This window comes from Colias croceus, chromosome 28, assembly GCF_905220415.1.
Source record: "Colias croceus chromosome 28, ilColCroc2.1".
In the NCBI taxonomy this organism is placed as follows: domain Eukaryota; kingdom Metazoa; phylum Arthropoda; class Insecta; order Lepidoptera; family Pieridae; genus Colias; species Colias croceus.
Genome location: NC_059564.1, coordinates 4,100,659 through 4,117,089, shown reverse-complemented (window position 1 = coordinate 4,117,089; position 16,431 = coordinate 4,100,659). Strand labels below are relative to the sequence as shown.

Genomic DNA, 16,431 nt, shown 5'->3' with positions numbered 1-16,431 from the left:
ATTCCATTCTTTCTTGGAAATATTTTAGCAGTTTGACATTTTATTGTGTACAATTATTTATGTTCTCACTTGGTCAAGGTAATTTTTAATTTGACATTTAACCTACTATATTTTATACTAGATTTCCGCCCGCGGCTTCGCCCGCGTTTGAAGAGGAAAACCCGCATAGTTCCCGTTCCCGTGGAATTTCCGGGATAAAAACTATCCTATGTGTTAATTCAAGTTACCCTCTATATGTGTGCTAAATTTCATTGTAATCGGTTCAGTAGTTTTTACGTGAAAGAGTAACAAACATCCATACATCCATACTTACAAACTTTATATTAGATTCAATTAATTTATAACAGAACACAATATATCTATTGACTTCATTTTTGTTCTGAGTACCTACTTTAAGAATTATTTTACCGTTAGCCGTGAAATAAAAAAAAGGTTACAGGGAAAATAAAACAAGAAATAAAATCAGAACTTTAATCGCATTTACTATTAAAACAATTAATTACAATAACATATTACTATTGTTGCTTAAATTCAATATTTGGTTGTTGACTAGACCGCCATCTTGTAACAAGCGTTGGACGTTTATTTGCTGCATCTAGAAATAAAAAAATAAATTATTTTTAAACATTTATAATTATTTCAAGATTAAGTATAACAAACTGAATTACTTATTGCAATTTCTAGATTAAAAAAAAAATATACCGGCCGAATTGATAACCTTCTCCTTTTTTTGCAGTCGGATAAAAAATGCTTAAAAATGAAAAGGTAGTAACCAAGTTATTAGTAAGGAAAAGTATTAAAACAATTTCTTTTTTCATATGAGATAACTAAGGGATAGTAATCTATACTATAATATTATAAAGGCGAAGAGTTTGTTTGTTTGGACGCGCTAATCTCAGAACTACAGGTCCGATTTGAAAAATTCTTTCCGTGTTAGATAGCCCATTTATCGAGGAAGACTATAGGCTATATATCATCACGCTAAGACCAACAGGAGCGGAGCATTGCGGGTAAAACCGCGGAGCACAGCTAGTAACATCAATAATTTATGAATTTTCTATAGAATTATACCGTAAAAAGCAAATCTAACTCCAAATCTTGTCAATAGTTAAGTAATCACAGTAGAAAACATTTAAAATACTAATATATACCCAAAATGCTAAACTAATTTTAACAAAACTTTTCACATAAGAAACTAACCTAAAAACATTATTTACACTACAATAAACTTTCTACATACAAAAGTTAGCTTCAATATTATTAATAAAAATAATACATACATCACGACTCCTAACAGTGTAATTAGGGTCACCGTACACTTGGCTGGCGTGTTGTAGAATCGCAGGTGTGTGCGCCGCCTTATTCATTCTTGTTTGTGAAAATATATCTATAATGTATACAGTAAAATTAACGGTTAAGTGAAGTCCCATGTCCCCTAGTGGGGTAAGGGGCAGATGCATTATACATCTGTTTCACTGATCGATTTTCTTTAGGGACAAGTAGGTGATCAGCCTTCTGTATCCCGCCAGACCGAGACATTTTTTTTCTTCGTCTCCACCGGGAATCGAACCCAGGACCCCCCGGTTCTACGCTCATGCGTCAACCACTGTACCAAGGAGGCGGTCATACAGATCAGATCTAGGTTAAAAATATTAAAAAAAAAATGGCGCTTGGTGACAGGAATTTGATTTTAGTTTTATGTTTGTAAAATAATTTAATGTAAGTAGTTACGAGAATCGATACATTCTTTTTGAAGTTTATTTGTTACATACAAACAAAATCTTCATATTTGTAAAATTTAGTTTAAAGACAACTAGTAAATAAAGGAAATCATATTTTTGAATTGAAAAATCAAAAAAAGCAATTTGTTTTATCCAGTCTATTTCTGTTTCAAATTTCATCAAAATCGCTTCAGTGTAACTAAAAACGCTACAGACAGACAAACATAGTTTTATATTTATTATAATATTAGTGAAGATAGTATTGAATAAAATAAAAGAAAGTATACAAACCTTTATTGTCAATCCGTTTTTCTAACTCAATTTTTGTCCTTGGTACTTTCAACATGGATAAAGCTCTTTGAGAATTCGGTATGATACTCGTTGACCCCTAAAAATATATGAAACCAAATTGTATATTATGAAACAATACACAAAAGAAATCACACGGAAACAGTATATAGCACAATGGGCGGCCTTATCACTGTGCAGTGATTTCTACCAGACAACCTTTTAGAGGCAACTTCATAATATATAACTGTTTAACGAAAAAACTAAACAGCCTCGAACTCAAACTCAAACTCAAACATTTATTTATTCAATTAGACTACTATTTAGTAGCACTTTCGAATCGTCATTACATAAGTATTTTTAACATTTACCACCGATTCGGAAAGCAGTATCTATGGAGAAGAATCGGCAAGAAACTCCATAGTTGCTCTTTTAACATCATGTAAATATTACATAATCTGTAACTTATATCTAACTACATAATATCTTAATATATATAAATCTCGTGTCACAATGTTTGTCCTCAATGGACTCCTAAACCACTTAACCGATTATAATAAAATTCGCACACCATGTGCAGTTCGATCCAACTTGAGAGATAGGATAGTTTAAATCTCAAATCGTTTTAAGAGAATGCGGGCGAAGCCGCGGGCGGTAAGCTAGTATCATAATATATCATAACTCGAAACTAGAACAACAAAATTTATAGGACCTTATGGAAGGCACCACCTTCCAAATAAGAAAAGGATCATCGAAAACGGCACCAAACCCAATAAAAATAAATTAAAATAATTCTTGAATATAATTTACTAGCTTACCGCCCGCGGCTTCGTCCGCTTTGTCTAAAACCTAATAAATTATATACTAAAACCTTCCTCTTGAATCACTCTATCTATTAAAACAACCGCATCAAAATCCGTTGCGTAGTTTTAAAGATTTAAGCATACAAAGGGACATAGGGACAGAGAAAGCGACTTTGTTTTATACTATGTAGTGAAAAAAAAATCAATTTTCAATGAATTGGCAAAAACATAATGGTTTTTACAATATCAAAGATTATCGATCTATGATCTATTTATAATCTTTCCTCTAATTGCGTTTACATGTAATATTAGTTATCTCTTTATTATAGCAGTTTCCGGAAAAAAATATATTACCATAGATAAGTCAATATTCAATTAACTTTTAATATTTATCTTTGTGAAAGGAAAAATAAAGATTAATGAGATTTTTTTCCTTTGTGCTTTGTATTCAATAATATTAATTTTTATATTTAAACATAAAAAGTTAAATTATATAACACTAGCTTTCCACCCGCGGCTTCGCCCGCGCAGTCAAAGAAAAACCCGCATAGTTCCCGTTCCCGTGGGATTTCCGGGATAAAATCTATCCTATGTCCTGTCTCGGGTATCAAAATATCTCCATACCAAATTTCATGCAAATTGGTTCAGTAGTTATTGGCGTGATTGAGTAACAGACAGACAGAGTTACTTTCGCATTTATAATATTATAAGTATGGATAATACTGAACCCGCATGCATTAATGACATTTTTTTATTAAAAAAAGAGCGTGTATGCCGAGCACACGTGTCAGAAATCAAACTTTTTTGGCAAGATTCGAAGATACCAAAATCGTCGCCTTACTTCATGACGTAAAGGTCATGACGCGACCTTGAAATTTTACTCTCAACGCGCCTAAAGAAGTTTCACTTCGAAACTTATTTAATTATATATCGAACCTACTAAGGTAACGGCACCAGTGGTGGACAAGCATCCAGTAATGGACAAAATAAATATAAAATTTAAATAATAAGACCAAAATAAACGTTATATAATTTGGCAATACTTAAAATAAAAGTTTGGTTCATAAACTATCAAAATACGACACTTCGTCTTATTCGGTCAAAATGTTTGAAGATGGCATAACTTTGTGTTTAGTTGCTGCGACTCGTTTCTAAGAAGTCCGTTTTTACTAAGGAAATCCTTAAGGAAGTGAGGACACAATTTTGTTTTTAAGAATTTTTGTATAAATCTTAGCAAAATTTGACATTACTTTTATTTATAGTAGTTAAGTGTACGAAATATTACACGATTTAGTATCATGATAGGTTAAGTTGTTTAAATAAAATTCGTCAGTGTCCATAACTGGATTTAATTCTATGGATATATCCATTTATGGACAAATGTCGAAACTAAACTTTTTTTTAAGATATTAATTACATGCGCTTTTCTATATTGTCTTTTCTTTCTGATTAATAATATACCTATCACGACCATTTCGAACACAGGGTTCCAATATTGCAATTGTCCATGACTGGATTTGCTTTGGTTCCTATAATGGACATTGATATTTTTTGTTCAAAATTACACTCCCCGACAAATTGGTAATGCAATCAATGCCCTTAATAATGGGGATAAAGTAACAAAAGCCGCTGAAGGATTTGAAGTGCCAAGAATAATTTTGCACAATAAACTATCAGTTAAAAGTCCTAAGGTCTGCTCAATGGGTCCAACAACATAATATATATCTGAACATGAAGAATATATTTTAGAACAATGGGTCATTATGTGCTGTGCGACTCGTTCTCTCTTCATCCTCTATCACTGCGTAGATAAATCGCATCCATAAGCGCATTGTAACGCATCTATCATCTCTGATGAACTGTTTGGATAGCGATCCATTCCAATTTAGCAGTAGACAGCGGTCTGCTGCTAAATTCCACCACCATACAGCACACACGCTTAAATTTAATCCACACCATCTTGACAACAGTTTAAAAGAAGCTTTTCGCCTCGTGCTACAATTTGGAATCCATATCGATGGATCGATCAGATTAAGGCTGCTATTGGCGGTTCACTTCACGAGTGTAGCGGAATTCCAGGAAACAGAGAGATATGGTGGAACATCGTGAAGCGGGTAACATCTACCCTTCAAACCTCATGTTGACCACCCTTCACTCTGACTAGAGTGATACGACGAAGAAGAAGAGTTCCCAAAATGGATGGATGTGTGGCAGTACTTTTTTTAGTTATATTTTTCATCCCTGACTTATTGAGTAATAATAGAAAACCCATATTGTTTTTTCTTAACAGACACAACTCTTATTTAACGATGCATTTGTCCAATTTTTTCCTATAAAATGGAAATTAAGACTGTTTAAAATATTATAAGTATGCAAAATAATTAATAAATACTATTTTTTATAAATACATCCCAGATTTATTGTATTCCAATCATCATTTGCAACATTTTATTGATAACTATAAGTCTTCTCCAAGTGTAAATAACTGGAGAAACAACTTTAGGTACAGTCCATAAATGGGTGTTCATAACTGGATGTTGTCCAAAACTGGGTGTCCATCATTAGATTTTAACTGTCCAACACTGGTGCAAAAAAGTGGTTTTTTAATTTATTAATAACTTCATTATTTATGCATTGTAATCTTTTTTCTAACAATGGTTATGTTAAACTAACATTGAACTAAAGGTATTCAAAAACAATATCCAATAAAATTAAAAAACCTATGAGAAATTTGCAAAAAACTTGAATTTTTTCCTTAATCTGTACAAGACTGGTGCCGTTACGTTACCCACTTGAATAACAATGTTTCGTATCAATAATCTTGATTTCTATTTTTCAAAACTGTGTAGGTAATGTTATTTCGTACCTAATCTATACTAATATTATAAAGCTGAAGAGTTTGTTTGTTTGTTTGAACGCGCTAATCTAGGGAACTACTGGTCCGATTTGAAAAATTATATCGGTTTATCGAGGAAGGCTATAGGCCATATATCATAACGCTAAGTCCAACAGGAGCGGAGCAATGCGGGTGAAACCGCGGGGAACAGCTAGTTTAACGTATTTTTTACGCATATTTCCGTAAAACTTCTACAAACAAAAACAACTTTTTACTAAATAAAAAAAAATATTTTTTCTTAACAAATAAATAAAAAAACCATACCTTAGCAAAAGAAACAACAGATACGTCAATAACTTTATCCCGGTTGATGTTATTTTGAACCAAATGTTGTAAAACTTGCTCCGGACTGGGATTCAAACCTTGCACCTGTAATATTTATTTATTTATTTAGGGCTGATTTTTCAATCCTTGGACCCTTGGTTAAAACTTATTCATCGAATAACGTAGTAAACTACCATTTTAAAAATGTCCGTATTTGACAGTTTACAGGTGACATTTTAAAATGTTCGTGTAATACTTTATTGGACGGATAAATTTTAACCAAGGATTGAAAAATCGGCCCTAAATCCTACTAATATTATAAATGCGAAAGATTTTGAGGATGCGTATGTGTGTGTTTGTTACTCTTTCACGCAAATTCTGCTGAATCGATTACAATGAAATTTAGCACACATATAGAGGGTAACTTGGAACACATAGGATAGGTTTTATCCCGGACATCTCATGGGAACGGGAACTATGCGGGTTTTCCTTTGAAATGCGGGCGAAGCCGCTGGCTCTAATCTAGTCTATATCTATATCTATTAACTCTGTTTGTCTGTCTCTTATTCACACCTCAACCACTCAACCGATTTGTATGGAATTTAATACAGAAATAACTTGAAAACTATGGACGGTAAGCTGAAGAGTTTGTTTTTTGAACGCGCTTATCTCGGGAACTACTGGTCCGATTTGAAAAATTCTTTCGGTGTTAGATAGCCCATTTATCGAGGAAGGCTATAGGCTATATATCATCACGCTAAGACCAACAGGAGCGGAGCCACGCGGGTGAAACCGCGGAGCGCAGCTAGTATTAAATATTAGGAGGCTAGATTTAATATACGTTATTATATTATCTCATATCCATTATGATGCGTATTTGTATACGAGCAATGCGGGTAAAACCGCGGGGCATAGCTAGTAATAGATAAAATATAGTAAACTAGGTTTCCGTCCGCGGCTTCGCCCGCGCAGTCAAAGTAAAACCCGCATAGTTCCCGTTCCCGTGGGATTTCCGGGATTGCGTCATTTTCCCGGGATAAAAAGTAGCCTATGTCCTTTCTCGGGTATCAAAATATCTCCATACCAAATTTCATGAAAATTGGTTCAGTAGTTTAAGCGTGATTGAGTAACAGACAGACAGACAGACAGAGTTACTTTCGCATTTATAATATTAGTATGGATTTATTTATTTATTTAAATAGGTACACATCACAGCTGACAATTTTGACTAATTATACACAAATTTAATCACCTGTTGCGGTAAAATGCCAGACAAATTGTATGTACACAGCACAATTGAGGTTTAACAAAATTTATTAAAAACTAGCGGTCCGCCCCGGCTTCGCCCGTGGTACATATTAACGTTTTCTCTACATAAGAACCATCCTCGTACTTCAAGGAATATAATAAAAAAAGAATTATCGAAATCGGTTCAGCCGTTCTCGAGTTATGGAATTACAACGAAAAGTGGCATTGATTTTTATATATTAGAAGATTACATTATTTAGCACAATTCATAGATCAAGATAAATATTTTTTAAAAATAAATTGTATCTAAATCATAGTACAGATAAATATCACATCACTATAGCTACAATACATATTAAAATTACATAAAATACAGTTTAATCAATAAATACCTACTTATCTACCTAAATACCTCGATAACAACAAGTTTCCTTGCGGCTAAATGTCTCAAATCGTTTCGCAGTCTACATCTAGCACATCGCTTCGCTCGCGTTCCCGCTGCGTTCGTTCGCGAACTGCTATTCATTAGATTATTAGGAAAATGGTATAAAAATTTTAATAAAATGGTATTAAAATATTAATAAAATATTAATAAAATGGTATTAAAATATTAATAAAATATTAATAAAATGGTATTAAAATATTAATAAAGTGGTATTAAAATATTAATAAAATGGTATTAAAATATTGTGGTATTAAAATATTAATAAAGTGGTATTAAAGTATTAATAAAATGGTATTAAAATATTAATAAAATGGTATTAAAATATTAATAAAATGGTATAAAAATATTAATAAAATGGTATTAAAATATTAATAAAGTGGTATTAAAATATTAATAAAGTGGTATTAAAATATTAATAAAATGGTATTAAAATATTAATAAAATGGTATTAAAATATTAATAAAATGGTATTAAAATATTAATAAAATGGTATAAAAATATTAATAAAATGGTATTAAAATATTAATAAAGTGGTATTAAAATATTAATAAAGTGGTATTAAAATATTAATAAAATGGTATTAAAATATTAATAAAATGGTATTAAAATATTAATAAAATGGTATAAAAATATTAATAAAGTGGTATTAAAATATTAGTAGAGTATTAAATATAAGTAGAGTATTAAAAAATTGATATTAAGACTTCACTTCTAATGTAATATCATTTTTTTTTGTAAATTGACAAAAAATTGATATTACATTAGAAGGCAGGACGTTCGAACTCCGCACCTCTTGATTAATTTTTTTAAATTATTTTTAAAATTGTAATATTTGAATGCTATAAAACTTATATCAAATTCAAAATCATATGCATCCTTGCTAATATTAAAATGTGTTAGTTTGTCCATCTTGCACGTCACAACGGCGCTATCTAAAGTTATAATTTATTGTCTCTGTAGATAGGTACGTTACTTGAAAGTGATTTAGGTTACATTTTTCCTTCTCTCGTGTAATACAATTTAAAAACCAAATATATAATTAACAATAATGGATATATTTAATTAAAAATAACTATTTTAAATGAAACCCACCGTCTAAAGCTAACTCCACACAGGTCACAAGCTACGTTCCTTTCGTCCCGATTCCTGTTAGCACCACACGCGTTTACGCCGTGCACTTCTCTGAAAAAGTGACAAAAATAATATATTTTAATAATACAGTAAAAGCTCTCTATTCGCGTTACCTTCTTTCAGGAAAAATGCGACCAAATTCCTATTATTCGCGGATCGAATCGGTACACACATATTATATCGAATTCGTACATCGGTACATACATATATGTATTTACATAAATAAAAATCATTCGGTATATTCATTTCGGTACGACTGGCTGGTTGGCTTGGTTGGTAGTGGGCCTGCCTTCCAAGCCAGAGGTCGTGGGTTCGATTTCCACCCGGGGCAAATATTTGTGTGATGAACATAGATGTTCGCTCTGTGTTTGGGCGTTAATTATCTTTATAAGTATTTATTTAAAATTAAATATGTATGTGTATATCACTTCTTACGTGTGAACACTAGTACACGCACAGATTTTTTTTTATGGAGAGTGATTCAAGAGGAAGGTTTTAATTAAATAATTTACTAGCTTTCCGCCCGCGGCTTCGCCCGCGATTTCAAAGAAAACCCCGCATAGTTTCCGTTGGATTTCCGGAATAAAACCTATGCTATGTGCTAATCCAAGTTACCCTCTATATCGCGGGTCTCAAACCATAGGGGCGTATATGCAAAAATGCGATTTTTCGTTTTTGATGCCATTGGATTCTACTTTTAGCAATACATAACCTCAATTTTTCTTATAATTTAATACTGATTACTTTTTGTTTAAAATGCAAAATATTATTTGCCGTAAACTAGACAGTCTACAATTATTGTTAGGCCATATAGCCGTATAATAGACATAAGAGCAATATTATTGCTTATTGAAGCAGTTTTGACGAGCCTTATAGACGTATGCACATACGACTGTTTTTTTTATTTTAACCTGAAATCATTGTGTCGAGCCATATAGACGTATGCACATACGACCATCAATGTCAACATGATCCTGGGGATATTTAGTCATCACTGCGGACGTATGCACATACGTCTACATATTTTAGTATTGTTGTCTCAAGATTTCGTCACTAGGAGGACGTCACAGAGCAAGTTGGTGGACGTATCGTCATGTCAACAACACGGAAACACGATCATTCTGCAGTGAGATGCCAAAGCGAGTAGATGTAATTCTAATGCGTGGAATAACTTTAGTGAATTTACTATATAATATATCTCTAATATATATAAATCTCGTGTCATAATGTCTGTCTTCAATAGACTCCTAAACCACTTAACCGATTATAATAAAATTCGCACACCATGTGCAGTTCGATCCAACTTGAGAGATAGGATAGTTTAAATTTCAAATCGTTTTAGAGAAAGCGGGCGAAGCCGCGGGCGGTAAGCTAGTTATTTTATAAAGAACATTGCATAGAGAATAATAAGGTTCCTATCTGCAAGCTTTCATACAAAGAATTAATTCTGGAAAATAATATAGATTTTCACAAGCCGAGGATAGACCAATGTTGGTATCATAAGTTTGAGCAATTACCCGAAGAAGAACAGAAAGAAAAACAGGAGGAGTATGAAGAACATGTTAATAGGAAAGAATATGCCAAAGAAGAAAAGAAGAAGATAAAATGGTTGACTCTACTCTTCTTGTCTGTACCTTTGATTTCGAAGTAGTATTATACTGTCCATTAGTTTTGGGTAAACCTATCTTTAATAAAAGGAAATTGGGCTTTATGAATTTCACAATACATAATGCAATGAGCAAACCGGGCTACTGTTACTTTTGGCCAGAGTACGAGAGAAACAGAGGGGCAAATGAAGTCTCAACATGTTTGTATACTTATATCACCAAGCTTACCAATGTGGAACACCTGATTCTTTATTCTGATTGCTGCCCAGGACAAAATCGAAATTCAGTGGTAGCTTCAATGCTAAGAAATGTCTCCAGCAAATCATGTAAAAATTGGGTTATCAATTTGGCCGGTATATTTTTTTTATGTATGTACACCGATTACTCCTAGGTTTCTGGTTTCTGGTTTCTTTTTTTGTTTGATGCGTAATGGTGTCGAATTGGTCTCATAAAAAAATTATTCGGATAGGTTTAGCAGTTTTTATTTTATGAGCATTTTTGTCTGATCTCGATGACCTAATTAAAAATGCTGCTGTGAAATTTAGCTGATTTGATGTTGGAATCGGAAGGTGGCCGTTGGAACTCAGTAATATATTGACTCAACTTTATCGAGTTTGGGCTCGTTTGATTCGTGTTGAAAAATACACTATAAAGTGTTAAATAAAAATAACTACATTAAAAACAACCGACTTCAATATCGGAAAAGTAAAAAAGAAAAAAAAGATCTGATATTATTATATTATTAATTATTTAGATGTGCTATTTATTAAATAGCTTTGAAGTCGGTGCCAAGCACTAAGCACTTAGTATCAAACCTATTTAGTAAATAGCACATCTAAATAATATGTAATAATTAATAACATCAAATCTTTTTTTTATTTTTTACTTTTCCGTTACATATTGAAATCGGTTGTTTTTAACGTAGTTATGTTTGTGACTTTAGTCATTTAAAGTAGGTAACTATGTTCAGATTTATAAATAAATTTAATTCTTTTTAATGCTTATTTTTATTTTCACACAGAAAATATTGTGTAATTACTTCCATTTGTTTTTTTGTCTAGTTTGTAGAATAAAACTGGTTTATACCTCTACTTTGAATTCATACGCCTCCCAATATAAATGCCAAGCCAAACAGGCGTAAGAATTTTAAAAACCGCGTAAATAACGTTAATTTCGATGGGTTCTCATTCCTAAATTACAATATTTTGAGTCACCGACTAGGTAAAAATAACTATAAGTATAAATATTAATAATTTAAGGAGAAGGGTTATACGTCCAAAAATTCCATACATTCATGGGGGAAATTTGACGGAGTTTTGCCGTCTATTCGTCATGGCAAATAGACGTATCAGCTAAAAACTAGTGTTACAGAGGGAATATCTTAAAACCAAGCATTCCATATTAACTGCAGTGTAAATATATAGGCTACATGCAAAAACACAACAAGGTGGCTCAATCAGAAAAAAAGTTATTAAGTTTTTTGTCTCTCCTGAAAAGTAGGGGTTTTGTGGATACGCCCCTATGGTTTGAGACCCGCGATATGTGTGCAAAATTTCATTGTAATCAGTTCAGCAGTATTTGCGTGTAGAGTAACAAACACACACACATCCATCCTCATAAACTTTTGCATTTATAATATTAAGTAGAATTAGGTTTTAGACAAAACGGACGAAGCCGCGGACGAAAAGCTAGTATACTATACTTCTAATATGAAATCAAATAATAATTGTCTAAAATATAAATAACTAGCTTCCTCCCACGACTTTGTACGTGCATCCCCGTTTTTCCCCGTTCCCGCAAGAATTTCGGGAAATCCTTTCTTAGCGGATGCCTACGTCCTAACATCTATCTGCATGCCAAATTTCAGCCCGATACGTCCAGTGGTTTGGGCTGTGCGTTGATAGATCACTATATCAGTCACCTTTGAGTTTTATATATATATAGATTATTGTGTAAAATATAAACAATATACATATAATTTACTTCAAATGTTTCTGCAGAGCGTTCGCGTTGTGCAAATTGTGTCCACATTTCGAGCACACTGTTGTATCCTTGCCTATTATTGTTTCTGGTATATTCGCTGAAACAAAACACGATTTAAAGCAAGTTTCAATACTTTGGTAAACTATAAAATATCTAAGAGAAAATTACCTTAAAACAATAAAAAGAAAAAAAAAACTTTCTCTAAAAAAAGAATTCAGCGATATCTACTGTTAAACCACAGTTTAAAGTTTAAACCATATTCTCAAAAATTAATGAAACATATTTTTCAATAGAAATATAACGCGTTTTAAAACCGTCAATATTACAATTATTTTTAGCATTAACCAACCTTCAAATCCTTCATTTTCAAGCGACTCATCGCAGTGCATCTTCTGTCTATGCTTATAAAGCTCAATCTTGTTCGGCAAAACTTCGTCACAGTCGCGGCATGGTATTCTAAAAATTGTAATGTAGTAATTAAAAAAAATACTTTAAAATAAATATAAAATATCTATCTATACTAATATTATAAAGCTGAAGAGTTTGTTTGTTTGTTTGTATGTTTGTTTGTTTGTTTGTTTGAACGCGCTAATCTCGGGAACTACTGGTCCGATTTGAAAAATTCTTTCACTGTTATATAGCCCATTTATCAAGGAAGGTTATAGGCTATGTGTCATCACGCTACGACCAACAGGTGTGGAGCCACGGGGGTGAAACCGCGCGGAGCAGCTAGTACATTATATAATAAATCTGTAGAAGGGTCAATTCTGTACATTGAAAATATTGAAAAAAATAAATAGCAGGGGGTGTTACTGGATCGATACCAAACACAAATATGTGATTAAATTTTTTTTTTATGTCTGTCTGTCTGTATGTGAAGACATCACGTGAAAACTAACAGTTCGATTTCGATGAAACTCGGTATAATTATACCTTATTATCCTGGGCGTAAAATAGGATAATTTTTATCCTGGAAAAATACGTAAATTGCTGAAATTTACGTATTTATTTTTGCGTAAAAAAAATGGATTTTTACCAAAATATAATGTAGCTTTAGTATTTTATTAAAGTACTAGCTTCCGCCCGCGACTCCGTCCGCGCGGAAAAATTAAGAAAAATTAAGATTTATTTATTATTTATTGATATATACCAAGTTTCATCGAAATCGAACCGCTAGTTTTCACGTGATGCCTGAACATACAGACAGACAGACAGACAAAAATTTATTTAATCACATATTTGGGTTTGGTATCGATCCAGTAACACCCCCTGCTATTTATTTTTTCAATATTTTCAATGTACAGAATTGACCCTTCTACAGATTTATTATATGTATAGATGTGTGTGTATATATATACGTATTTATGCGTTTATGTTTGTGTGTCTGTACGTATGTACGTATTTTCTAACATTTTTACCTGTAATAATCCTGTCTAGCAATTTTAGTAGTGCCGCCATCTTCTTGACAAGTCTTGCCGTGCACTTTCTTCCTGTGGTATGCGACACTCCAACTGCAGATATTTAATTACTTATAATATTTTTATTTATAATCTATACATACTAACATTATAAAGCTGAAGAGTTTGTTTGTTTGAACGCGCTAATCTCAGGAAGAACGGGTCCAATTTGAAGAAGCCGCGGGCGGAAAGCTAGTTAAATATAATTTTCGAAAATATTTAAAAGATTTTCTAATTATTATGTCTAGTGTGAGGATTACAGTACAATATTGTAGCAAAGAATAACAATTTTTTCGTTCCATAACTAATTAACTAAGTATTTCTTATTTAAAATATCATCTTTTTACTAAATACATCGAATCGTAAGTAGTTGAAAGAAAAATTGATGATAAAACATAGCAAAAGTTTGCCAAAATTATAAATTTTGAGTTTTAACTCACCTATTGGGAAAGGTCAATTCACACTGATTGCATTTGAACAAAAAGTTTTCGTTTGCATGCTTCATACGCCTGTGTACTTGTAAATATGTCCAATGGAGGTAGGAACGGCCACAATCCTGGAAAAAACAATAATATATTAATACATATTATAAAAAAAGTTCTCTATATGTCTGTATGCAATAAACTCAAAAAACTAATGCACAGATTTTGATTAAATTTTCATCACTGGATAGTGTGATTATTGAAGAAGATTTTAGTACTTATAAATCATTATCATTTAAGTTTTAGACAAACCGTGTGAAAACCAGTAACTGCATATAATTTACTAGCTGTGCCCCGCAGTTTCACCCGCATTGCTCCGCTCCTGTTGGTCTTAGCGTGATGATATATAGCCTATAGCCTTCCTCGATGAATGGGCTATCTAACACCGAAAGAATTTTTCAAATCGGACCAGTAGTTCCCGAGATTAGCGCGTTCAAAAAAACTCTTCAGCTTTATAATTCTAATATATATAAATCTCGTGTCACAATGTTTGTCCTCAATGGACTCCTAAACCACTAAACCGATTATAATAAAATTCGCACACCATGTGCAGTTCGATCCAACTTGAGAGATAGGATAGGTTTTATCCCGGAAATCCCTCGGGAACGGAAACTATGCGGGGTTTTCTGTGAAAACGCGAGCGAAGCCGCGGGCGGAAAGCTAGTATTAGTATAGATTACAAACAGACAACGATTTTATTAACTTCAGATTTCAAATAACTCCAATTTTTTAATTTCTTACTAGCTTTCCGCCCACGGCTTCACCCGCGTTTTCAAAGAAAAACCTGCGTATCTCCCGTTCTCGTGGGATTTCCCGGATAAAACCTATCCCATGTGTTAATCCAAGTTACCCTCTATACGTGTGCTGAATTTCATTGAAATCGGTCCAGTAGTTTATGCGTGAAAACCATACATACATACATAATTACAAACCTTTCCTCTTTATAATATTAGTATAGATAGATTGATAAATACCTCGCACAAAAAATGCTTGACAACGGGAAAGCCGCCATAACCCAATATGTTCGAACTAGCACCCTCCTTGTTGCAGTCGGTCAAATTGCGCTTGTAAAAGCCGTGTGTTGTTTTATGTGTTGTACATCTGGAATAAATAATATAAACTTCACTACATAGTATACAAGTGATAACTGCGTTAAAAACAACCGACTTCAAACTTGCACTTGCAACATTTACAAATACAGACAAAAATGCTCATAAAATAAAAAAACTACTGGGCCTATCCGAATAAAATTTTTATGGTACCAATTCGACACCATCCCGCATCGAACAAAAAAAGAATCACGTTAATTGGTTCAGAAAGTTCGGAGTAATCGGTGTACATACATAAAAAAAAACATACAGGCCGTATTGATAAACTCCTCCTTTTTTTGAAGTCGGTTAAAAATATACATACAAAAGCATAAAATTTCCTCTGTAAAAGTTTAAATTAGAATTATTAATGAATACAAACAAAAATAATAGAACGCGCACAAAAATCACATCATAAAATCGCTTTTAACACTATAATATTAGTAAGGAATATTATGCTTACGGTATTTTAAAAAAATGTATGTATTTATAAACATTTTAGATCAACTGGTTTTTAAAATCAATTTTTCCCGTTCCCTTAGGATTTCCGGGATAAAACCTATCCTGTTTCCCGGGGTAAAAAGTAGCCTAAAAAGTATGGGTAAAAAGTAAGGGTAAAAAGTATGTCCTTTCTCGGGTATCAAAATATCTCTATACCAAATTTCATACAAATTGGTTCTTGAGTAACAGACAGACAGACAGACAGACTTACTTTCGCATTTATACTATTAAGTATGGATAAATACAACAATAAATACCTGGAATACGTAGCAAAGCTGACTTTACAAATGTGACAGACAAACGGATTCTTCACACCCTTGTGTATTGACCTGTGCGAGTTGAGTGCTTCTTCCAAGTAGAACACGCTAAAAATAAATGTAGGTTAGTAACGGATGTGCAGATTTTGATGAGACTTATAATAAAACATTACAATTTCAACGGAATTAAACAAGAAGGGATCTAACTTAAAAACATTGTAGAAAATTGAAAATATCGTTAGCGGAAAAATGTTTCTACT

At 32.6% G+C, this 16,431-nt stretch overlaps 1 protein-coding gene across 1 annotated transcript in view; it reads right to left on the bottom strand.

Moving 5' to 3' along the window:
* Positions 1 to 457: 457 nt before the first annotated feature.
* The window catches only part of LOC123703951, a 28,757-nt gene continuing 12,783 nt past the window's right edge, over positions 458 to 16,431 (bottom strand). The window contains exons 18-29 of the mRNA XM_045652164.1: positions 16,172 to 16,279; positions 15,300 to 15,426; positions 14,284 to 14,399; positions 13,805 to 13,897; positions 12,736 to 12,842; positions 12,387 to 12,483; positions 8,758 to 8,847; positions 7,633 to 7,738; positions 5,973 to 6,077; positions 2,013 to 2,109; positions 1,281 to 1,387; positions 458 to 595 (exon numbers count right to left, since the gene is read on the bottom strand). Of these exons, the coding sequence (XP_045508120.1) occupies positions 500 to 595; positions 1,281 to 1,387; positions 2,013 to 2,109; positions 5,973 to 6,077; positions 7,633 to 7,738; positions 8,758 to 8,847; positions 12,387 to 12,483; positions 12,736 to 12,842; positions 13,805 to 13,897; positions 14,284 to 14,399; positions 15,300 to 15,426; positions 16,172 to 16,279 (1,249 nt within the window). The 3' untranslated portion in view covers positions 458 to 499. The remainder of the gene's footprint in view (positions 596 to 1,280; positions 1,388 to 2,012; positions 2,110 to 5,972; positions 6,078 to 7,632; positions 7,739 to 8,757; positions 8,848 to 12,386; positions 12,484 to 12,735; positions 12,843 to 13,804; positions 13,898 to 14,283; positions 14,400 to 15,299; positions 15,427 to 16,171; positions 16,280 to 16,431) is intronic.